Below are 24,507 nucleotides of genomic sequence, written 5' to 3'. Positions count from 1 at the left end.
TTTCTGTTTTTTATTATTTATTAACTTCTAAATATTTGATTTATTTGTTTTGTTTTTTATTATTATTATTATTATTATTTTTTTTTTTTTTTTTTTTTTTAATTTTCTTCAACTTTAATACAATTCTAACAATTCTAAAACATTTCGAAATAATTTACACTAATTGCAATTTTTCATTCCCATTTCCATTTCCCATTTAGATTCCCAATCAAGATTGTACTTTGGTTTCCTGCATTACCCACAGATCTGTTTTTGACTCAGCTTTTCCAAATGCAGCAATAAATGACCCATGATTGTATCGTGGATATATTTATATCATTGAATCAATCATCAATTGCTAATCCACATTTCGTAATTGAAATTGCAAATGGGAATAGCTGCCATAGTCACGTCAACACAAACAATTTACACTGAATCAGATACTTTAAACAAAAACATATTTAAAAATTAGTAAAAAAATGAAATATATAAGTGAAATATGTACTTATACACATCATATAAATAGTTTATATAGTGAATATATAAAAACAAGTATTTAAATAAACTAAATATATACTTATATAAATATTTCACTAACTATTATTTAGAATAATATAAGTACTCTTTCTTTTTCAACAATAATTCATTCCAGACTCTCCTTTAATCCTTTTCCAAGTAGGAGTTAAACTGGGCTGAATGCTTGAATTACTGAAAGCATTTATAGATGATAATTTAAGATTAAGATTAAGACTAATATACAATATATTCCTTTTCCAAATAGCTACAGTTCTATATATTTTTATCTGCTTGTTTTTAATAAGAAAAACCTTTTTATTTGACATCTCTCCTAGAAGAAGAAGAATCAGCTAATTATGTTATTATTATGTTATATTATGTTACGTAAGCATTTGCATTTTTGCTTTAACGACTAGACCCGGAAATAGTGGCTAGGGATTTAACCTTATCGATGTGAAATACGGCTGGTGCTATTACGGATTGAGTTATTAGCATGGTTGTTGGTGGTTTGTGTCGTCTATACGATTCATATGGGCTTTGATAAATCTAGAATTCTGCTGATACGCCCAACGGACTCCGAGCTTCTCGTAAATTTCGTAAATGTGCATTGGAGAACGTGCCCAGCGCTTTCTTTTTAAGTTGATGTATGATGTTTTAGTCGGAATGGCGGGCAGTGCCCCAGATTAGAATCCCATACGTCTACATTGGTTTCATTATGGTCTTGTACTATAGGCAATTTACCGATAATGTTGGGGTAGATCTTTTAAGACAGAGATTTTTCTTTAGCCTTACACTGAGTTGTTTATTTTTGTTGATTGGGTGAGGGCTCTATGAGAACTAAGTATATATACGTACATAAGATATTATGGCTATAAAATTGATCTAGTTAACAAATTTGTTATACGGAAATTTTTCACACGAATGAATGTATGAATAACTCCAAATCTTAAACTTCAAAATTACAGAAAATAATATCTTAAATAGCAAAAGCTAAGCCATGCCCAGACAGACAGAGGAGTGGAATGGAGCACACGCTTTTGAAGTATATCCTTCAGATAAAGCAAATATCGGTACGAATTGTAAACTGAATCTTCCCAACTTCTCCAAGTATCGATATCAATATCGATTCCTGCACGGAAATTCTATTCAATTTTAATGAATCTATTAACTGATTATCTTGGCTAAATGCTGACTCCCAATATAAGGCTCGACTCGGGTGAAATAAGTTGTCTGTCGAGTGCACAGACGGAAGTCGTGGCACTAAAACAAAAACAAAACAAAAAACAAAGCAAAAACAAAGCAGAAACAAAAAACTACAATCATAATCGAAACAATTAAACAAAGGCGAACTGTAAGATATATGTATTGAGCTAGGCTATATCAATAATGGCAATAATAATAACAACAACAACAACAACAACTAGCATAGCAATAATAAAGTTGATGACTATTGACGGCAATGATTGCCAGCCGATCTAAATCTGACGTTTGCCATAGCCAAAGGAATGGCATGAATGAAAAGGGGCTAGGGGCAGGGGCCGCAAGGGGCGGGGAGGGGTGTTGGGGGGCAGCTGGGAGGGGCATGATCGGTATGGGTGCGGCGCCAACGTGAAACCTAACGGCAACGCCACGATCCACACACAGCTCCATATAGATGTATAGATATATGCGTGTGTATTCATGTGTATGTGTGTGTGTGTGTCTATATATTATATTATAATAAAAACTTAGCTACATATGTTAGTAATGTTTTTTTTTCTATCTATTTTTTCCGCCACATTCTCCAAGGACAAACAACATTTTAGTGAGCGCCGCTGCCGCTGCCGCTACCGTCGCCGCCGGCTAACGGCAAAAGGTAGTCCAAGTCCGCAGCTAAGATTGATCTACAAAGCTCAGCTCTGGTCTCTGGTCTCTGGTTGAGTTTTTCGCATTCGCGTTGCCAACTTTCCTTTTTGTCTACACATATGTGTGTGTGTGTGTGTGTGTGGGCACAAAGTGTGCGGGCGCACATTAAAACAAAAACACAACAGCGACAACAACAACAACAAGCTGAAGCTGAGGCAGAAAACAACAAAAACAAAACCTCAGCATAGGCAATGCCAATGAGGGCAGCACATTAAAAAGGTGTGGCAACTCGGCTACGTTCTGGTGCAGCAGCAGCAACAACAACAACAACAACAACAACAACAACTGCACCATACGCCAACATAGCAGTTAAAGTTAAAGTTACAGTTACAAATTCAAAAGCCTCCAGCGCCTCGGCCTGGGCCAACAAAAAATGGCATAAATACAAAATTTGTGTTGGCTTTCAGCAGCTCGAAACGAAACTTCAAGCGACACCAGCACACACACACACACACACACACTAAACACTCAACAACTAGAACAATGCACCAAAGTGACAAATACTCTAACTGAGATTACGTACAGCGGCGGTGATCAAAAATATATCGACTTAGCCACTTAATATAGACATCTAAATAATAATAACAATATACAGATAACTTAATATTCATTTAAAATTATTTTCATAATTTTGAATTCATATTCAAGACTATTTCAATTTTTTTTACCTCAGCTGTACTCCAAGAGGCAATAAATCTAGATTTCGATGCGACCTATCCTACAAATGGTTTTACGAAAATATCTGGAAAATGCACTTCGAACGGGACTATTCAACATTTAAATATACTAATATACAAATATATCAAAATTTTGTTTTATATTTATTTATATGGGACTCTTGATTTTTAATCAATTTACGGTATACAAATATGTTGTGTTTTACATTTTTTTTTCTTTTTTTTTTAATTTAAGAGTACAGGACACATTATCCTTTTTTACTTAAACATAATATTTTATACAATGGAAATTGATTTGTTAGAGTTTGACATAAGTACGGGGGGTTTTCCAACTTATAAAAAAACCCTATAAAAAAAAGAGACATTCAAATATTTTTGAAAAACATCAAATTAAACATTTCAATTAAATATGAACTATAAAAAAGGATAAAAAGTTATGTCAATTACAAGCTAAACTAAATTACAATTAATTTGCCAATATTATCATTACATTTTAATACTCATTCAGGATGTTGAAATGAGTATATTGGCTTCCTGCAATCTCCGTCTTGCTGTCCGTTGTTCTGTTCACCTGAAGTCATTTCGCTATACACGAATATAATATGCCAAGAATTCCCCGATCCACTCACCAGGGGAAAACACATTTTCCGGTATTTTGGAAACTATGATAGTTGAAATTCGGAATGCATAATTGCATTGATAGCGCGAGTTCAAAAAGATATATTGGATATATCTACGCCCATTGGGGCATGGCAAATAGAATAAAATTTTATTTTCTACAGCTTTAGAGCTAGAAAGTCGAAACGATTAAATTACTGCTGAAATCCTCCATTGATTGGAATAAAAATATTATATGTAGGGGGCGTGGCAAATCGAAAAAGGGAGCAGGCAGCGTTTTCACCCCGAACAAGTATTCTGTGGCCGGTAATGCCCGACTGCAGCAGTTTCACTTGTTTTTAATGTACAAATAATTTAATATTTTTATTAATTTTTTTGGTATTCATGATATTAATATCTTATAAATATATAATATAATTAAATATTATTATGCTTTTTTACAGTTACAAACGTAATGACAAAGTGTTTGCACCCCGAACAAATGCAAATGCACAAATTGTTAATAATAATTTGTTGTTACACTTTTTGTTGCTGTTATTGCTTATGCTTATTTAATAGCGATTGGATCGCTTAATTTTTCTCAATTTTCGCTTGCTTCTCATATTGTTGTTGTTGTTGTTGTTGTTCTTGATCGTGTGTTCGCATATGATTTGGGTGTTTGAAGTTTGGTGTTCGCTGTTTGGCTTACATTTAATTTTTGGCGCTTGCCACATCGCCAAACAATTTATTCAAAGTGTTGGCGACAATTCACTTTTCGTATTCAATTTTTGATTCAAATTCGCACTCGCATTCGCATTCGCATTCGTTTTCGTATTTGGACTCAGATTTGGGGCGCAACGCTTGCGCAATGGCAGCGCCAAAAATTTATGGCCCGCCACTTACCACAGATCAGACCAAGGTCAAAGCGTTTAGAACCAGTGCGAGGCAGGAGGCAGGAGGCGGGAGGCGGGAGGTGGTGGAGCCTCGCCTCGGTTCAACAGGTTCGACTCCAGGCAGGAACCGGGGTGGCTGAATGAGTCAGCATCAACAAGCAATTGGCTTTGATTTGTGGTGCTGATGGTGGTTCTGGTGGGGCTAGTGGTGCTGGTGGTGCAGTCGTGTTGCACAAATAAATCAACAGCAAATGCAATTCCCAAGGCCATGGCAGCCACAAAGGCGACAACAGCTACAACAAAAGGGCGGCGCGGGTGGTGCGGGTGGTGCGGGTGGTGCGGCTAATGCAGGCCCTGATGCTGCACGAAAAGGTCAAGTCAAGAGAAATTGCACAGCGAGAGGCCGCCAACACAAAAGTGAGAAAGTTAAAAATTATGTCAAAATTTGAATTACTAGCTGGAGAAAAACAATTCGCAGCCGGCTAAACAATGCAATGGCAAAAATTAATTTTCCTATCAGCTGTGGCTGCTGCGCCGCTGTGGCCGCTGTTGCTGCTGCCGCGACGGGAAACGCTTTTCACTTTCGCAAATGAGACTGAAGACGTCGAGGGCCTGACTCAGTTTCGACATTAAGATGCCGAGATGAACATGTCACTCGACGTCAACTGACAGCAGCAGCAGCAGCGGCGGCAGCAGCAGTAGCAGCGAGAATCAGCCACTGCAGCAACCGCAGCTGCAGAAAAACCCCCCCGCCCAGCACCACCCAAAGCCAGACCAGCCCAGCCCCACCATAGGTTTTCCCTTTTGTGGTTCGTGTTGGGGCTCTTTTTGCGATTACATTGCGGCTGCGCGAAGCACTCGCTCCCAGCACACAAGTGAAAATGCTTTCACGCCCACCGAGCTACTGGGAAAATGCATGGGCTAAGAGGAAAAGCGAGCCAGTTAAATGAAAGTGCTTTAGCTGCGCTCAATGCTCGATTCTTTAATTACCAAGACTGAATATACTACAACTTAACCTCAGAAGCCAAAATTCTTTGCATAAAACATATATTAACCTATATTATTTTTGTATTATCCATTTGATAATCAACTCAACATGTATAAGATTCTCTGCACATTCAGCCAGCACAATCGATTGAAAAATCTATGTGAATATGAATTAATGTGACATTGTCTGCTTCTATTTGTGAGAGATCCTAAATTTTCCGGAAGCTGAGAACTTTTTGAAAATCTCAATGGCGCTGCAAAGTATAAAATACAATATATGTATGTAAAGGGTGACTTTTTTAAGAGCTATATGTGTACATTCCAGAGCACAAGTCTCTAGTACTTGAAATACCTTTTTTAACAATTTGGGGGCGAAGGGGGCGTGGTATCCAAAATCTTTGTATCCATTAACTTTATATACAACACAAATTTGAAGACTTCAGGTTTAAAAGTGTTCAAATTAGGCTGAAAAAACAAAATCAATTTTTCGATTATTTTCGATAATAAAGTTATCGGATGAGTTATCGAAAAAATAAAGCAAACTCGTACTGCGTATGAAATACACGAGTATGCATGCCAAATTTCAGCTCTCTAGCTCTTAGAAGTTCTGAGATCGACGCACTCATACGGACGGACGGACGGACTGAGGGACGGATGGACGGACAGACGGACAGGGCTATATCGACTCAGCTCGTCGTGTTGATCAAGAATATATATACTTTATGGGGTCTGCGATGACTCCTTCTGCCCGTTACATACGTTTTCACAAAACCATTATACCCTGATTTTCCATTTTCAATGGGTTCAGGGTATAAAAAGTTGGATATCATCTCACGGTAGCGCTCACCATTAACAGTTACTTTACGATTCGCAGCATCTTTAAAGAAGTACGGTCCAATGATATCACCAGCCCATAAACCGCAGCAAACTGTGACTTTTTCTGGATACATTGGTAGCTCTTGCAGGTCCTCTGGCTGATCTGCACTCCAAAATCGATCCAAAATGAACTTTCTTAGCAGAGCACGCATTTTGATAATCAAATTCAATGATTTCAACGATTCCTGGTTGAATTATAGACCGAACTGAAGATGTTTGACAGTGAAACCAAACACGAAACGTGCGTTAGCTGTTTAAACCATTGCTGCCAAAAATATAATAGCTAAAAAATGTAGCAGCTCTGCATCCTCAACTCGGTAACAGAGTCGCCCTAACATACAGCAACTTCACCTGGCAGAATCCTGTAACCTGTTAACAATTTAAGATTTCTGTTAAGGAAAAAGACTCGAAGCAAAAGACAAGCTAAATATATAGGGTTTATGGAAATTTAAATAAACATATTAAGTAGGTACTAGTAGGATTAGGACCCCAGACATCCACCAACGCCATTTCTACTTTATATGTATACATATACGGTTTTGTCTATATTAACGCAAACCCAATCCAATGATGGCCCTAAAAATACCACAAAATCATAACTTATATTACATTTACCATATTAATGATCAAACTCATGCCATACATTCATAGAAGGGCTATAAATAGAGCCCCACCAAAGGATCATGGCAAAATTATCATAGGGCCAGTGAAGCCTAGGTCACAGGGCCTCCACACCGGCAAGGCTTTGAAACCCCATAAAGAAACATTTTGTCAATCGCTGCTTTTGACCTATTTAAAATTATAATAAATATACTCTATATATTCTTAATTCACATTACAATGAAGTACCCAAGTACATACATATATATCATTTTTAAGGACCCCACCACACCTGGTCCCATCACATTAATGTGTTTAATCCGGCCCTGATCACAATCAATGAAAGCTTTCTAGTATTCTAATATTCCAACAAACAACAAGCATTATAGTATTCACCTTTTCTTCGTAGGTCTATATTTAATTTTTTAATAAAATAAAAGACCATTCCTAAATTAATTTGTTCATTAAGCCAATATTTTAATAGGTTCGCAACGGAAATTCCTTAAAAGAAACCGCTGGCAACAGTGCTGTTATTCATCGATATAAATTCATAGCAGTGAGCAAATAATCGTGAACAAACGCTTGCACCACAGCCTCTCTGAACATTTAAAATAGCAGGGAATGTAAATTGCGCCACAGCCTCACTGTTAGATAACATTCCAAGTCTATTGCTAAATTAAATTCACCACACCACAGTCTGCGCAATAACACAATAAATGCAGACTGGACGATGACATTGAAAGAGCAAATATTAATATATTTAACAATTTATATTAAAAAAAACTATACATTTTATATACTAAATAAGTAAAAAGTACTCCAATTTATTTAGTGAGATTCAATAGACAAATGCAGTTCGAAGTTGCTAATAGCAACTTGCTATCGATATATTTATACCATATCACAAAAAATACTAAATAAAGTCTGACTGTTACTGTTACTGGCGTTTACGGCCGTTTAGTAAACAGTTAAAAGTGATCTTTGGATCACTGTTAAGAATTACATTAGATAGATAGTAAAGGCATTTCGAAGATTATTTACAAACTTAATTTTTAATCACTGTTCTGTTTTCTGTTCTGGCTGGGCATTTGATGTCAGACTTGCTTTCAAAGATTACTCTACATGCTAGCTAAGTCGTCATTCCATTTTCAAGATCCGACTAGAGCGGAGCTTCTCGATTAGTTCAAAAACCAAAATTTCCTTGAAAATGAACACTCTGGCTCCCGTATTCTACAACGCAGAGTCCGTGCGACGCGTCCTCAACTGGCCAATGGTGAACGAGGCTGTCGAGGCTGCTCTCAAAGCAGTCGTCAAGCCGAAGGCCCCTGTCGGAGATGAGCCAATGGATGCGATCGGCAGCGAGCCGCAGTCGAATGAGAGCCGCGGCAGGTCCTACGTAAGTCAGCCAGCGCGCAACGTCACCGTGGCCAGCAATGATCCCAGCAAGCTGCTGCTGACCATGCCCGCCTTTGTGGGCAACTACCAGCTGACTGGCAACGGCGCTGGCGGGGATGCATCCAACGTTGCCCGCTCGACGCTGGCCTGCAAGGTGGTCACATCGTTCCGATCGAACCGGCTGCTGCAGCCGCCGCTGCCGAGCATCAACGCCAACATTCTGCTCTTCAATGCGCACACAGGCGAGCTGGAGGCTCTGATGGCCGGCACAGACATCACCACTTGGCGCACCGTGTCCGCCTCGCTGGTGGCCACCAAATACCTGTACTTCCGTCGCTTCGGGCCGCGCGCCGAGCAACAGCTGGGCATCAACGTGGCCGTCGTCGGCTGCGGCGCCCAGGGCCAGCTGCACGCCGCCGCCATGTGCGCCAACTTCAGGGTGGACAAGCTAACCCTCTACAATCGCACCCAAATCCGGGCCGTGCAGCTGGCCAACGAGCTGCGCCAGCGCATGGCCCACGACAGCGACAGCTGCTACGGCCCAAAGTTGCCCGACATCCAGGTCTGCGGCTCAGCCGGCGAGGCGGTCGCCGAGGCCGACGTCATCTGCATCGCCACCTACGCCAAGGAGCCGCTGATCCGTGCCAGCGATCTGCGCGAGAAACGCTCCGTCCACATCAACGGTACGTGCTGGCTGCAGTTTAGCCTAGCTACTTGTGCTTCGTGTGCTTCCACATGGGATTCGGAGAACTGCTGAAAAGATATAGCCTATTAGTCGGATCATATAGATAGGAATAGATCTGCAAGCAGCCTAGCTATGACCCATGGTCTTATTAGTCATATTAGTCTACTATCCTACTTAAGTAGTAGCCTATTGTAAACCAAGTCCATCCAGTTTAGCTGTTGCATACTTAACTATTCTTAGAGATATTAGAGATATTAAGTAATCCCATGCTCTTTGTATGCTAGAAACCCCATAACATTCTATCCTCTGGCATAGCTTATCTGCAAACTTCTTCATCAGCTTAAGTGATATGATATATCATATTTACAAGTTGTCGGAGCTTAACTATTTCCATCTAACCATCTCTAAGACTTTATATCACAAACTTCTTTATCAACTTAAATGATATGAGGATAAATTGAGAGAGCTCGATAGACTAAACTATCTCCAAAACCATATTCATATATGCATTTACTCCAATCTCAACTCCTCGCCCTCTCTCTCTCTCTCTCACACTCTCTCTCGCTCTCTGCTTTCAGCTGTGGGCGCTGGCGAGGTGCACTTTGGCGAGGTGTCCGACGATATCTATCAGGAATCTCTGGTCTATGTGGACTGCATGGAGAATGCCAGGCACGAGCTGGTCGGTCTGCCAGCGCCCATAGCCGGCGAGGTGGGCGACGTTATAATCAATGGCAACTATCCGGATGAGCAGGCTCTAACCATATTCCAATCGATGGGTAACTATGGCTTCTCAAATTTAACAATTCAATGGAATTGAATAAAAATTGCAATTATTTGTTTGGGCCTCTTGCAGGCATGGCCTCCGAGGATGCCTGTGTGGCCGAGGCTGTGCAGACGGCGCTGTTGTCCTGCGACAAGTAAGCAGAAGGAAGGAAGGAAGGAAGGAGGGAGAGAGAATTCGCAGTGAAAGACAAGATGTGACAGGTGTGGACAGGACGTGGCAATCGAAAGCCTCTGGAGGCTAACAATCTAAAATAGTTAATAGTAATAGTCAAATCTATAGATATGTTTGTATGTATGTATGCATGTATGTATATATATGTGTGCATATCCGCGCAATTGAAACACATTTGCTCGTTTTTTTTTTTGTAAATTTTTTTGTTGTTTTGTAATCATTTTAGTATTTTTTTTTTTATTTTCAATGTTGGTTTTGGTTTTTTTTTTTTCATTTGTTTTCTTTTTTGTTTTTCTTTTGAAATTTGTTATTAATTAATTTCATTTTGTTTTACTTATTAATTTAGTATCTGGGTTTCATTTTTCTCATATCATCTTCAGCATCTGCTCAACCGCTTGCCCCGCCCTCTGCCCACTTCGAGGGGGAGGGCCCCTCGCACATTTTGCACACATCATCATCATGATCATGATCATGCAATTTCCATTTATATATATAATTCAAGTATTTGTTTTTGTTTTCGTTATCTTGTTATCATAGATGCTGTTCGCCTGTAGAAACGTGGCCTAGAACCCAGTGGGAAGTGTTTATCTTGTTTTTTTGTTTTTTCTCTTTTGTTTTTTTTTTTTTTTTTTTTTTTTTTAAATTGGCTCTTGGGTCCCAGTCTAAGCCCTTTTTGCAAGCCGCATGCTCTTTGTTTCCCACTTTGCTTGAAATAATTTTTTAGCATAACTATCAAATAATTATTTATATATATTCATATATAAATATATATATGTATAATCAGTTTTGTTTTTTTTTTTTTTTTTAGCTTGTCAATTTAAATTTTATAATTATTAATAAAATACTCAACAAATAATTTAATTTGGGCTTTTCTTGCGACTTTCGCTGCAAATGAGACACCAGCTTGTTTGTTGTTGTTGTTGTTTGTTTGTTTGTTTGTTGTATTCCATGCTATTGTTGGGCTCTAAGTATGTATATTTTGATTTCTTTCTGTTTATTTAGTTAGTACTATTTAAACACTTAATAGTTATTATGCTTTATTTTATGCCTTGTCAAATTTTTATTTCTTCGTGTTTTTCTTGTTCTCTTCAAATTTAATGCAAAAGAAATTGGGAAAAAAAACTAATAATTAAAATAAATCATAAAAAACTTGTTTCTTTTTTTTCAAAACATTTTGTTTTTGTTTATTTTGTTGTTTGTTTTTGTTTTGTTTTTTTTTTTTTTTTTTCTTTTCTGTTCAGTTTGCGAACCGAAACTATTAAAAAAAAATATATAATAATAAAAATAATAGTTTTTGTTTCTTTTCGAATATATGCATATACATATATACATATGCATATATGTATGTGGTATTTTTTTTTTAATGTGCATTTTACAAATAGATTCGCTCTCGCTGTGTTCGCTTATGTCAAATCATAATCAAATCAACGCCCACACACACTCCGATCGTTAAAAAAAAAGAAAAAAAATCATTCCATAATAATAATAAAAATATATATAATTATATGTATAATAATAATAATAAAATTAATAATTATAGTTGTATTAAACATAGATTTAAATTACAATATTTATTTACGTGACAATAATTAAAAAATATATACACATATATAAATATACATATATATATTATATATGTGCCTGTGTGTGTGTGTATATATGTATAAGAAAAAAAAGTTCACACTTAAGACTGTTGGCTAAAATTAAAGGAAAGTACGCTCACGTACATGTACATATGTATGTATGTATAATATAATTTATATAATTAGTACGCATCTCTTGAAATGGTTCTCGATTTTCGCTTTACGCTTTTTGCTGTATTTTTTGCTTTGCTTTTTGTGGCTCTTTCATCGAATTTATTAAATTGTAATTAGGCATAAATTAATTATTCTTATTATTTGTATTATTACAATTATATATATGTATATTTAATATTTACAGTTTCTTTGCTACGTTTTTTTTTTTTTGTTTTTGTTTTTGTTTTTATGTTTTTGCTTGTTCTTCAGCTGTTGCTGTTGCTGTTACTCTCTGTTCACTGTACTCTACTCTTGGCTTCGGCTTTCTGTTTCATGTGTGCCTATCTCTGTCTCTGTCTACCCTATGTCTCTGTCTCTGTCTCATTCGGTTTCGCTTTGCAATATTTCATATTTACTTTTTTAGCGCACTAAAACCTAATTTTTATTTCATTTTCATATTTTTGTTTTTTTTTGTATTGACTAAAGAAAAAAATGTTTTATTTTTGTTTTACTTTATTTTTTCTTATGCTCTCTCCTGCACTTTCTTTACAGCTCTGTCTCTGTCTCTTGCTACCTAACTTCTTTGCCTTTAATTTTATTTTTATTTTTTTTATTTTTAATTTATTTTTTTCTTTTTGACTTCGGCTTAAAAAAGCTGTGGAATTTGGGTGCCATTGAAAGTGCCCGACGAAGAGTCCCCAACCCGCCCCAGAACCTACATATATCAACTTTATCTGGCATCTCTATCTATCTCTCCCTTTCTCTTGCTCGCTCTATCGCTATCTTTCCATATCTCAACATTTTAGTTTCGATTACTTTGCTTTCGGGCAAAGCTTTATGTATATGGGCTTTACATACATATATATCTCTATATATATATATATTATTGAAACATTTAGCGTGGTAGTTTGTTTTTTTTTTTCTCATATTTTTAAATGTTTTTTTCTTTTTCTTTTTATATATATATGTATATATATATTTATATTAATATGCCTTTGATATTAATATTTAATACATTGTTACGCAATAGTTCATTATAATTATGTTTTAAAATTTAAAAAAAAAATATTTTATATAATATATATATATGTATATATACATATATATATACATATACATATATATACATACATAATAAAAACTATTACATTAGTTATTATATTAATAAGAAGTAATTTTCTTTCTTTTTCTTTCAGATGTGATTTCTTTATATATATACTTTTAAGAGTTGGTACAACTTGTTGAAAATTTAGCGGTTTCTTTTATGTTGTTGCTGTTGTTGTTGTTGCGTGGCATATATAAAAATGATCTTTTTCAGATTTGTATTATTTATAAATATTTCAACTATTTCTGCTTCATTTTGTGTACTCCTTGTCTCACTTGCTCTGTATAAACCATTTTTTTTTTTTATCTTTGCTAGTTTTTTTTTCTTTTTGCACATTACTTGGGTTTTGTTGTTGTTGTTCAGGGTGTTTGTGTGTGTGTGTGTGAAAGAAATATATGTATAATCGATTAGCATTTTGGGAGGTAACAGGATTTTGATACAAAATAAATGTTATAATATTTAAATGCAAAAACGATTTCGAGTTCGAATTTCATTTAAAAATGGTGTTAAAAATAACAAATTTACAATTTTGAAAGGCGGGCCATGTGTGGGAGTTGTAGAGGAATACGAATTCGTTTTTGGATATATCAAAAATCAGAGTATACAAATTATTCGCATAATTATCGTTATATGTATGTAATGTAATGTATTTATATATAATGTATATATAATTGTATAATGTATGTATAAATGTATTATTTCTATAATGTGTGTGAGTTATGTATTAAGGCAAACTCGAGTAAACAAAATAAAACAATTCATAGCTCTAAACATATACGTGTGTGTGTGTGTGTGTGTGAGAGAGAGAGTGTGTGAACAACATTACAACTAAACCCATTGTGTGTCAGTATGTGTGTGTGTGAGTGTGTATGTTAAGTTCATGTTACTGTTGCTCTTACTGCTGTTAATGTAACAACTGTTCTGCTATTTACTGTTATCTGTTTTCTGTTATCTGTTGCATTTTTCTCACTTTCTCAATCTACGCTAATTTTTGCTATAATTTTTTTTTTTTTGTTGCTCTTGTTGTTGTTGCCTGTTACTATTAAGTATTAGTTGTTTTTTTTTTTTCGTTTTTTTTTATCATATTTTTGTTTTTGTAATACAAAGAAAAACGATTTTCTTTTGTGGATATCAGACGCCATTGTCGGCGCGTTCTTCTTGTGGTTAACTAGTTGCTAATTTACATTTACCATTTTGTTTTTGTTTTTGTTTTTGCTTTAGCTTTTTAAATTATTATATTATAATTATTATTATTATTAACTTTCTGCTGCTTCTTTACGTTGTGTTTAATATAGTTAACAAAAAAAAAAAAAAAAAATACACGTTATTAGCAGCCTTTTAAACAACTATGTAGCTCTTCATCTCTCCTCATGTCCACCACTTCTCCACATCTCTTCTATGCTTATCTCTTATCTGCTTCTGCTTCTACCTCTCCTTCTACTTCTGTTCTTGGTTTAGCAATTCAGCAATTCGTCCTTAGCTTCGAACCAATTCTCGCTGTCTTTGCTTTGTTTTGCGTTCTTTCTGCTATTCTTGTTGTTGTTTTTTTTTTTTTTTTTTTCTTGCTTTACGCTTGTTTATCACATTTAATATATATGTATGCATGTACATATTTATATTTATATATGCATATATAGTTGTATTTAATTTAGTATTGTTTTTTTGTTTTTGTTTGTTTTTGTTTTTTTTTTTGTTAATTTTTTATGCATTTGCGGCGCGCTTTGCTTCAGAGGCGTCAGTGGAAATTCTTCGGGTTGTTCTTGCTGGTTATTGTTGTTGTCTCTCTCTCTCTTTCTGTCGCTCTTGCTCTTCCTCTCCAAGTGCAACAACAGATGCAGCAAGTGAGCTCGTTAACTGTTGGCAGTGTTGCGCTTAACGTCCTTGGGCACAATCTACAGCAATTCCTGTTGCAGCAGCAACAATTGCTGTTGCTGCTGCAGTTGCGCCTGCTGTTGCAGCTGCTGCTGCTGCCAGCGCTTGTACATGCCCAGGTAGGTGCGTGTCGTCGTTGTTGTTGTGGTGTTGGTGCTGGTGCTGGTGCTTGTGCTGGTACTGGTGCTGGTGCTGGTGGTGCTGTTGCTGCCGATGGTTGTTGCTCCAGCTCCAGGTATTGCTCCAGCTGCTCCAACACCGGTCACCAACGTGGGCATGGCTAATCCGGGCAGCTGCAGTTGATGTGAGTGCAATGTTGTTCCAGTTATTGTTGTTGTCGATGATGAAGCTGCTGCCGCTGCTGCTGCCACAGATTGCAGTTTGTAGTGTGTGGCATCCATCACAGTCTCATAGCAATAGGCGGCCGCATCCAGCAATGTGGTGGCATAGTAGCTGCTGGTGTGCAGCCGCCGATTGCAATAGGGGTTGTTCATGATGTTGTTGCTGCTGCTGCTATTGTTGCTGTAGTTGTTGTTGATGCGCTGCTGTTGCGGTTGCTGTTGATGTTGCTGTTGCTGTTGCTGATGCTGCTGCTGTTGCTGTTGCTGTTGATGTTGCTGGTGGCTAGCAGCTGCTGCTGCGGCGGCGAATTATGAATTGGAATTGCGTTTAGTTGGCAGCTAGGATGAGCTGGACTGATTCATATTGCCAAACATGTGGGCTGAGAACGAGGTTTGCCCCGCCGAATTGGCCTGCGACGTGGACGACTGTTGTTGCTGTTGCTGCTGCTGTTGCTGCTGCTGCTGTTGCGCCTGCTGCTGATTCAGCGAGCCCCGACCGTGCTTCGGTATGGGCGGCTGTATATACTCGTGCCTGGCCAGTGCAAACACATCCATGCGATCCTCCTTGCGGTAGGCCAAACAGCCGCGAATGAAACTCTGCGAACAGAAGCGAAAGCCATTAATCAATATTCGAGAAAGGTTGCATATAGAAAATATATAGATGTATGTGTGGAGGGCAGCGCTCTGCTAACCTTTGCCTCGTTGGACACAGTTGGCTTGTTGGAGAACTGCACTTCGGTGGCCTTCAGTATGGTATTCTCCTCGAGAATTGTGGCCTGCGATTGATTGTGGCCGAACGGCTTCTTTCCATATAAACACTGATAGAATATCACGCCCACACTCCAAACGTCCACTTTCGATGAGATTTTCGGTGGATTCTTGCCAACCACAAAGCATTCCGGCGGCAGATACCTGACAGATTGAGATACGGATTGTTAGTTATAGATGGAACAGATGATATCGATGATATGGTAGTATATTTTATATGCATTCTCGCTCATTTACCAATAGGTGCCCGCGCCCTGCGATGTCAGATCCATGCCATGATCCGGATTGTAGTTCTCGTCGTCCATCACCTTGGACAGACCGAAATCGGTGATTTTGATCTCGCCACAGACATTGCCCTCGGTCAACAGGATGTTGCCCGGCTTCAGATCGTAATGGATGACAGGCGGTTTAATCTCATTTAGATACTTGAGTGCAGATACAACCTGAATATGTAAGGATTATTATCATTATCATTATCATTGAATAGTATTCCATATATGTGTTGTCATTACGATTTTTCCCACACTCACCTGCATTATGATCGAGCGCGCCTCACGCTCGGGTATAGTCTTATGCTGCTTCAGATAAAAGTCGAGATCGTGCCCATCACAATACTCCAGCACGGTGCAAAACGAATTCGCATCGATCTCAAAGACATCATAGAGCTTCACCACGCGCGGATGATCCAGCGCCTTGTGTATGTTGTACTCCCGCAATGCGTGTCTAGATGGGATTTGGGGGAATGGAAATGGGAATACGAATATATATATTTATAAAGTCTGATCAACATATGCTCCAAATCCCACGCTCTTCGGCTCTTGGCTCTTGGTTCTTGGCCCTCTTCTACTAGCAAAAGCGTACTAATTGCCTACGAGAACTAGAAGACCAGAAGAGATCGTTTGAGTGTCTAAGTCAACTATGCAACTTGCCCCACTTGAAAGCGTCCGCAGATCTCATCTCTCTTGGAGAGATCAGGGATCATGAAATAGAGAGAGATTCGACAGCCTATGCGCTTGCATTAGAGCTAACACTAAAGTGTTAATCGAAAGAGAGATACATGGATAGTTGGTTAATTGAAGAGACCTCAACCTCATCACGATGCTATAATGCCCTATAATAATGGCGTCCTATAATTCCGTCGCTGCTGCCTCTACTCACTTGATATAATTAGCTTTCTTATCCTCCTTCCAATCCTTGTTTAATTGGTGCACCTTACATGCGACATAGCGTTGCTCCTTGAGGTCAAAGGCCTTGTGCACCTCGGAGAAGCCGCCCTTGCCCAACAGCATCAGCAGCAGATAGCGATCGTTCAGCACGGGATGATTGTTAAAGCGGGACTGCAAGACGGAGAGAATCAGTTGGATTAACACCATGACACCATTGAGAGATACCTATATATATATGTCTGTATGGATATAGCCATATAGCCCACCTGATCTTCGTTGAGTATGCGCTTGAGCTCGCGTATGTGGAGATTGCGTTCGCGCTCAAGCTTCTCCATCTCCAGCTGCAGATCGGCGTCCTCCTTTTTGAGGGCGTTCTGTCGCAGCTTGAGTATCTCGTCGTATTCGTAATACTCCTGCGCCGTGTACGCGCCCGACACCGGATCCGGCTTGAGGAACGTGCCCGAGTCGGAGCAGCTGCCGCTGTCGTTGCCGCCGATGCCGCCACCGCCGCCGCCGCCTCCTGCGCCAGTTCCGCTGCCAGCGCCGCCGGCACCGCCGCCGCCGCGATCCGATAACCGATCGCTGACGCCGCCGCCGCCGCCACCACCGCTGCCGACATTGCCGCCAGATCCTCCTGCACCGCCAGCTCCGCCAACGCCACCGCCAGCGCCGCCGCCTCCATTATGGAGCAGTTGCGCCTGCTGCGCCTGCGTCGAATTGGAGCGGGAGAGACCACGGCCGCAGGAGACGACCACAACGGCGCCGCTGCCAGCGCCAACGCCAACGCCGCCGGCGCCACTCGTATTGACGGCGGCGTTGCCGACAGCGATGCCGCTGTCCAGGCTGCCGGCGCCGGCGTTGCCGCCCAGCCGATCCGTCAGCTGGGAGGAGTCATTGGAGTTGGAGTTCTGTTGCTGTTGCTGCTGGTGCTGGTGTTGGTGCTGGTGCTGATGCTGGTTGTTCTGCTGGTTGCTGTTGTTGTTGCGCTTTCGCCCAGACTCGGCCGGACGCTTCTTCATCAGCTGCTTCTTCTGGCGATCGATCTCCTCGCGCTCGGCCGTTATCTCCTCCTGCCGCCGGCTGAGCTCCTGGAACGCATAGCCGTCCGTCCAGTTCTCCTGGAATGTGGCGCCGACGCGCTGCGTCACAAACTGACCCAATCGTAGGCGATTCTGCATGCACTTCTGGCGCGCCTCCTTCTTCTCGATGCTGCTCTTCTCCTTGAGCAGCTTCTTCACCACATCGATGCACTTGGCGATGTGCGACTTGTGCTGCTCGATCGACTTCTGGTGGCTCATGATCTGGCACTTCTGCTCGTCCGACAGCCGCGTCATCTCGTCCAGCTTCACCTTGCCCGACTCGTGCTCCGCCTCCCGCTCCTGCAGCTCCAGCTGCGACACCTCCGTCTGGGTGCTCTTCGTGTACGTCATGATGGCCGCTGGCATTGACAGCGGCATCGGCGGCGGCGGCGGTGGTAGTCCGCCGACCACGCCCACATTGACGCCCACGCCCACATTGAGCGTGCCCAGCGTGCTGAGCGTGCTCAGCTGCTGATGCGTGGGCACCACGGCCACACTGGCCGCCGATGTGGTCACGGGCAACTGTTGCTGCTGCTGCTGTTGTTGCTGTTGCTGCTGCTGCTGCTGCGCCGCCTGTGAGCCCACGCCCAGACCCAGGCTGGCGGCATTGAGTACGCCGTGCGCCACGCCCACATGCGACATGGGCACACCCATTTGCGTCTGCTGAGGAACCATTGCATTGGAAGTCTGTTGTTGTTGCTGCTGCTGCTGGCGCTGCTGCTGCTGCTGTTGTTGCTGCTGTTTGGCCGCTGCCGCCGCCGCTGCTGCCGCCGCCGCCGCCGAGCTAACGAAATGAAAGTCGGCGCCCGCCTGCTGCACCTGCTGCTGGCCGGGCTGGGACTGCGTCTGTGGACTAGTTGAATGATAGCCGTGTATGGAGTACGCACTCGACGTCTGCACCTGGCTGTTCACCTGCTGCTGCTGCACCTGCTGCACTTGCTGCACTTGCTGCACCTGCTGCTGCTGCGTGGCCGACGAGGGCGATTTGCTGCCCGTGTGTGGCCGCAGACTCGAGTTGCCGCCGGACTGCTGCTGTTGCTGCTTGTTGAAGTAATCGTTGATCTTCTTGTTGTCGCTAGCGCCCGGCAGCAGGAGGCGCGCGCTCTTGCCCCCAGCGCCCGCCCCGGAGCCACTGACACTGCCCGATCCCCCGCCGCTGCCACCACCGCCACTGGGCAGGGCGCAGCGATCGCCGCCCAGAGTCAGCGGCAGGCTGCCGCCGCCCGCCTTCGACATGGCGCTGTCCCGGAATGCCAGCGACTTGCCCACCTTCAGCCCGCTGACAATGCCGCCGCTGCTGCTGCCGCCTCCTCCTCCGTTGCCCGTCTCGTCCGAATTGTTGGGCATTTTGCGTTTCCGTTTGCGCTCCGCGGGCGTGCGCGGCTGCTTCCCGCTGGCATTGGTGGCGGGTCCTGGTCCTGGGCCGGGACCAGGTCCGGGTCCGGGTCCACTGCCCGGCCCTGTGCTATTCAGTTGCTGCTGCTGCTGTTGTTGCTGCTGCTGCTGCTGTTGCTGGACATTGAGCATGTCGAGCATGGAGGCGCCGTTGTTCGAGTGCAATCCGGGATTCAGCTGCTGCTGCTGCTGCTGCTGTTGGAGGCTGCCGAGTCCTAGCATATCGTTGACATCCTTTTCACTGTGCGAGGAACCAGTGCTCATATTCGAGTCCGGATTGCTGCTGTGTCCGCCAGCAGCGCCGTGCGGCTGTTGTTGCTGCTGCTGCTGGTGCAGCGCTGCGTGTGGATGCTGTGGATGCAAATGTTGCAGCTGCTGTGGATGCTGTGGCGGCAGTGCACTGTGATGCAGCGACTGTTGCTGCTGCTGTTGTTGCTGTTGCTGCTGTGCTAAAGCCGCCGCTGCTGCTGCCGCTGCTGCCGCCGCCTGCTGTTGTTGTTGCTGCTGCTGTTGTTGTTGTTGTTGCTGCTGCTGCTGTTGTTGTGTGGTGAGCTGCTGCAGATGCAACGTGTGCGTCTGCAAGTGCTGCTGCTGCGTTAGCTGCTGTGGCAACAGTTGCTGTTGCTGTTGCGCCTGCGTACTGTGATGATTAGCAAAATGTTGCTGCTGTGGCTGCGGCTGCTGTTGCTGCTGTTGTTGTTGCTGTTGCTGTGCTGCTTGACTGCTCGGATGATGATGACTTAGGGTCGATGTGGTCTGTGGGGCCATCTGCAATTGAGCGCCGGCGGACATCTGCAAAGCAAAACAAGCAAATATAATACAAATATTAATTTACTTAGTTGCGTTCATCTTTTTTATTTCTATATTATTTATATATAAATTTATTTATGCTTTTTTAATTTATACATGAACTTGAGCAAATGATCGATTCGATTGCTCGCTTATCGATATGCCGTGACTTTTGCAGCACTGAACCACTTTTTGTTTTGATTCGCTGGTTCGTCGGCGACAGCGCAGCGCAGCGCTGCCAGACCTATGCCTCTCAACTAAGTGGCAACGGTGAGGCTGAGCCGCAAATTGAAATAAGAAAAAAAAAATGGCAGAACAGCGAAAACAGCGAAAGAGAAACGTGCAAAATACATGGCAACAAAATGACGAGTACGTATGTATGTGTGTGTGTGAGTGAGTGAGACGTCATAGCAAGCGCGTGCTACTCTGCTGAGCGCCGCTCCGCAAGACATGCGTGTGAGTGAGCGCAATGCAGCAGCAGCAGCAGCAGTGTTTGTATGTATTTGTGTGTGCGCTTCTGCATGTGTGAAATATTTTATCAAAAAGCAAAGACAATGAGAAAAAAATCGACACAAGAACAAAGTTGAAAATCGAAATACAAATTTTATGTCTACCCAACACACAACATTTTTTTCATTATTTACATATGTATTTACTTTTTGCCAGCACTCATTATTTCTTTCCCTACACAACACAATTTAATTATTATTTTTCTTTCCGTTATATTTTTTTTATTATTATTATTTTTTTTTTTTTTGCAGTTGCTTTGTGGATGACCGTGTTTGTGTAAGTGTGAACGTATATTGTATGTGAATATGTATTGAGTAAAGGTATATATAAATATATATTATATATACTTGTATGTATGCGAGTGTGTATGTGTGTCTTATTTATGACAAAATGCCGTTCACCTTTTTTAAGCGCCGCATATTTTTCTGCACACACATACGCTTTGCTTCTGTGTGTGTATGATGCGTGTGTATGACGTGTGTGTGTGTGTGTGCGTATATGTGTATGGATGAATTTTCACATTCTATTATAATTTATCACATTCATTGTTGTTGTGTATATCTATGCACTTTGACGAATTTTACATTACGCTTTAACGATTATAATCGACTATTTTGCACGCCGCGTACTTAGTTTATGGCTGGTTTTTGTATTTTTCTTTCAGTTCTTTCGGGGCAGGCAGCAAATTGTTATACGCGTATTTGTAATGGTGCGCGCGGCCCGTAACAAGCAAGAAAGAAGGTGAAAAAAGAAGAACAAGAGCAATAAAACGCGTACACAGACAACGGGCAACGGCAGCGACAACGACGACAGCAGCAGCGACAGCGACGAACGTCTCAAACTCGGCGCTTTTGCTATTTACAGAGAGCACGAGCGCGAGAGCAGGGGTGAGAAACACACAAAACCAAAAAAGAGAGCGAGAGAGTGAGAAAGAGCGAGCGTACAACGAGCCGAACCGAGCCGGAGTCGAGAAAACAACACAACACAACTGCACGACTACACTACACAGCACTACAAAGTATTTGCAAAAACGAGGAAAGAAATGTACAATAAAAATTAATCCGATTGACAGGCAGCAACCGCTTCGCGTCGTCGTCGTCTGTCGTTCGTCGTTCTCTCTCTCGGCCTTCGTTGGCCTGTTGGGTTTCTGTTGCTTTTGATAAATTTCTGCGACTTCCGCGCGCGCCCATCCAAAAACAACACCGAAACTAAACTACAACAACTATTTGTAGTTGCTGCTGCTCTTGCTGCTGCGACGTCGGCTCTGCTGCGACGACGCTGCTGCGCGACTGCGAGCGCTCTTCTTCCTTCTACACTTCCAACATTGCCCAGCAATCAGCGGCAGCAGCAGCAGCGCGACCCAACCGGCGTCTTTGTTATTTCGCGATGAGCGCGTCGACGCTGGCAGCGACGCTGACGACGCCATTGCCCAAATTATGTTCGTATTTATACACACACGTATATACATATATATACATACATACACATAACATACATTTACATAGTGTTGTGTGACTGTGTGAATATAAGAGCAATTTAAATTATAAAGCAAAAAATAAAAAATAGCTACAAAACTTACAATTTAAATTATTTTAAAAAATATAAATAAATTTAAATAAAATGTATTATTATCTACAAATGTTCTAAGCATGAATACTATAGAGTTCTTGTAATTCGGTTTAAGTATGTACATTTAAGTAGTTTTTTTCTCATCATATAACAGTTTAATCCTGTTCGTGCTGCCAACAGTTCTGTTAGGGCCGCAGTCACTTTTAGCTCCAAATAGCGTTAAAAAGGAAGGAAGCTAACTTTATGTTGTCGTCGCAGCGTTGTTTGCGGTTGCTGAACATAACAACAGCTGGGCGCTGGACGTCGCGACGTTGCTGCCCGCTTCACGTTTCCCGTTGCCTTGTTGAGAGTGAGAGCGGAAGATGGAAGCGCGTTGGAAAAAGTGTTGCCAATCATGTATAAGAAAAAATGAGCAAATGCAAACGCAAATACACTCACACAAAAGTTGTAGCTGGCCAAATTGGCAACACTAACAACGGACAAAGAGCTAGGAAGGAAACAAATGATAACAAACTTTGTGAGCTGAGCCCAAAATGCAAACGAAATGGGCGACGACGACGAAGACGACTTAATTTTTCGGCTTGCTCCACTCACGTGCGCGCGAATGAGATAAATCTATGATGATGTTGATGTTGTTGATGGGAGCTACAAAAGCAAAAGCGTGCGAAAAGGCCCGCGAGTCGCAGATGTAGACGTAGCGAGAACGAGCCGAGACAAAACCAAATTCGAGCGTGAGCAACGTCCCTCTCTCTTCAATGAATACTTCTATACGTGTGCATGTGTATGTGTGTTTATATGAGGGTACGGGGCAGTGTGCGAGGGTGTGGCAGTGACAAGCATAACGTATGTATGCACTTCTTATTGGCACCATCTGTGCATGTGGGTACTTGTGTGTGTGTGTGACGACAGCAATTGCTGCTGCTGCAGCTGCAGCTGCGACTGTGACTGCGAATGCACAGATGTACATACATACATAAGTACGTTTGTGCGAGCGAGTGAGAGAGTACTATTACGACTGCGAGTGCATTCCAATGCAGCTCGAAAACCGTTGCATATTTGGTGATTTTTCAAATGCTTTCGGGCAGCAGTTTTTTTTTTTTTTTTTTGCTAAGTTAGCTCTAGCAACGCAGCACAACTCCATGCATGCAATGAACAAGTTTTTTTTCTTTTGGCAACGTGTTGTGATAACGCTTATTGCAAATACAAAACACATACAAACATATAATATGTATATATCTGTGCATTTGTATGTGTTTAAAAACTGGTTGTCGCCATCAACGAGGCAAGACGTTGACATTAGGGCTGCCATCCAACACACAACAGCCATAACAATCGCAGCCGTCTGGCAACGCCGTCGCGCAACACCAGGCAACAACAGTCGCCGTCGTAGCCACAGTTTAACAGTTCACATCGATGAGTCAAGGTCGAGAGACGTCACGCAAATTTTCGTTTTCATTGCTTACCCACAACACAGAAAGAAAAAAAAAACTATGTCCGTTTATTTTTAGCGTGCGATTCCGACGTCGTGTTGAACGACAGCGAGCCGAACAGACACGAGTCGTTGCAACGAATGAATGGGAAGCGGCAATGAACGTTTGAAAACACGCATGGCAGAGGCAGAGCAGAGCCACCATCGAATAATTAATTTATGTATTTTTTTATTTCGCATTTTTATTTAGTTGGATTTTTTTTCGATGTTGTCGTTGTCATTGTCATTGATTTAATACGCTACGCGCTTTGAAAAATTTATGATGGAAACATTATAGCCCAACAGTCAGCAATATTATGATATTGAAGACCTACATAGATTATTTGTAAACATCTATAATTTTTATTATTTACTTATTTGCGTCATTAACCCAATTAGATTGGTTTGTGTACTTCATTATTTCTATTTACACTTTGGCAAAGAGAGAAATATTTAAGCTGTAAACAAAAGTAAAATAGAAATAATAATAAAGTTGTTTGTGTGTTAATTTCTCTTTAGAAGATGTAAATTCTCTGTTAATTTCCTTACAGGGCAATCAATGGGTTAACATTGGTTGTGTCCCCAATCGTTTAACAGACCCCTGTTAAGCAAATGTATACTGGGCGCACAGCAGCAGAAAGCAT

At 41.4% G+C, this 24,507-nt stretch overlaps 3 protein-coding genes and 1 long non-coding RNA gene across 6 annotated transcripts in view; 2 read left to right on the top strand and 2 right to left on the bottom strand.

Annotated features, from left to right (window-relative positions):
- Positions 1 to 7,944: 7,944 nt before the first annotated feature.
- On the top strand, positions 7,945 to 10,239 carry LOC108618961 (ketimine reductase mu-crystallin). The gene is made up of 3 exons (XM_018015198.2): positions 7,945 to 9,108; positions 9,689 to 9,886; positions 9,964 to 10,239. The coding sequence occupies exons 1-3, from the start codon at positions 8,238 to 8,240 to the stop codon at positions 10,029 to 10,031; spliced, it is 1,137 nt and encodes a 378-aa protein (XP_017870687.1). The 5' UTR covers positions 7,945 to 8,237; the 3' UTR covers positions 10,032 to 10,239.
- Positions 10,240 to 12,259: 2,020 nt separating this feature from the next.
- LOC108618966 (uncharacterized) lies at positions 12,260 to 15,390 on the bottom strand. The gene is made up of 2 exons (XM_089474614.1): positions 15,262 to 15,390; positions 12,260 to 15,198 (listed from the first exon to the last, which is right to left on the bottom strand). Exons 1-2 carry the CDS (start codon positions 15,270 to 15,272, stop codon positions 14,799 to 14,801), a joined length of 411 nt encoding a protein of 136 aa, XP_089330740.1. The 5' UTR covers positions 15,273 to 15,390; the 3' UTR covers positions 12,260 to 14,798.
- Positions 15,391 to 15,458: 68 nt separating this feature from the next.
- The window catches only part of Tlk (Tousled-like kinase), a 54,849-nt gene continuing 45,800 nt past the window's right edge, over positions 15,459 to 24,507 (bottom strand). For both annotated transcript variants that reach the window (XM_089474608.1, XM_089474609.1), the window contains exons 2-7: positions 17,320 to 20,319; positions 17,046 to 17,224; positions 16,418 to 16,610; positions 16,125 to 16,330; positions 15,812 to 16,031; positions 15,459 to 15,716 (exon numbers count right to left, since the gene is read on the bottom strand). In XM_089474608.1, the coding sequence (XP_089330734.1) occupies positions 15,459 to 15,716; positions 15,812 to 16,031; positions 16,125 to 16,330; positions 16,418 to 16,610; positions 17,046 to 17,224; positions 17,320 to 20,319 (4,056 nt within the window). The remainder of the gene's footprint in view (positions 15,717 to 15,811; positions 16,032 to 16,124; positions 16,331 to 16,417; positions 16,611 to 17,045; positions 17,225 to 17,319; positions 20,320 to 24,507) is intronic.
- Positions 20,493 to 24,371, top strand: LOC149268056 (uncharacterized). 2 transcript variants are annotated; one of them, XR_016271118.1, is made up of 3 exons: positions 20,504 to 20,685; positions 21,078 to 21,102; positions 21,491 to 24,371. It is a non-coding gene; the product is annotated as an uncharacterized LOC149268056 (long non-coding RNA). The 2 variants fall into 2 exon arrangements; XR_016271119.1 differs by lacking the exon at positions 21,078 to 21,102 and having other exon boundaries at positions 20,493 to 20,685.

Source organism: Drosophila arizonae, chromosome X (genome assembly GCF_054131065.1).
Source record: "Drosophila arizonae isolate 15081-1271.41 chromosome X, UAZ_ARI_1.0, whole genome shotgun sequence".
In the NCBI taxonomy this organism is placed as follows: Eukaryota; Metazoa; Arthropoda; class Insecta; order Diptera; family Drosophilidae; genus Drosophila; species Drosophila arizonae.
Note: the sequence above shows the minus strand (reverse complement) of the source record. Positions and strands in the feature narration are given on the sequence as shown.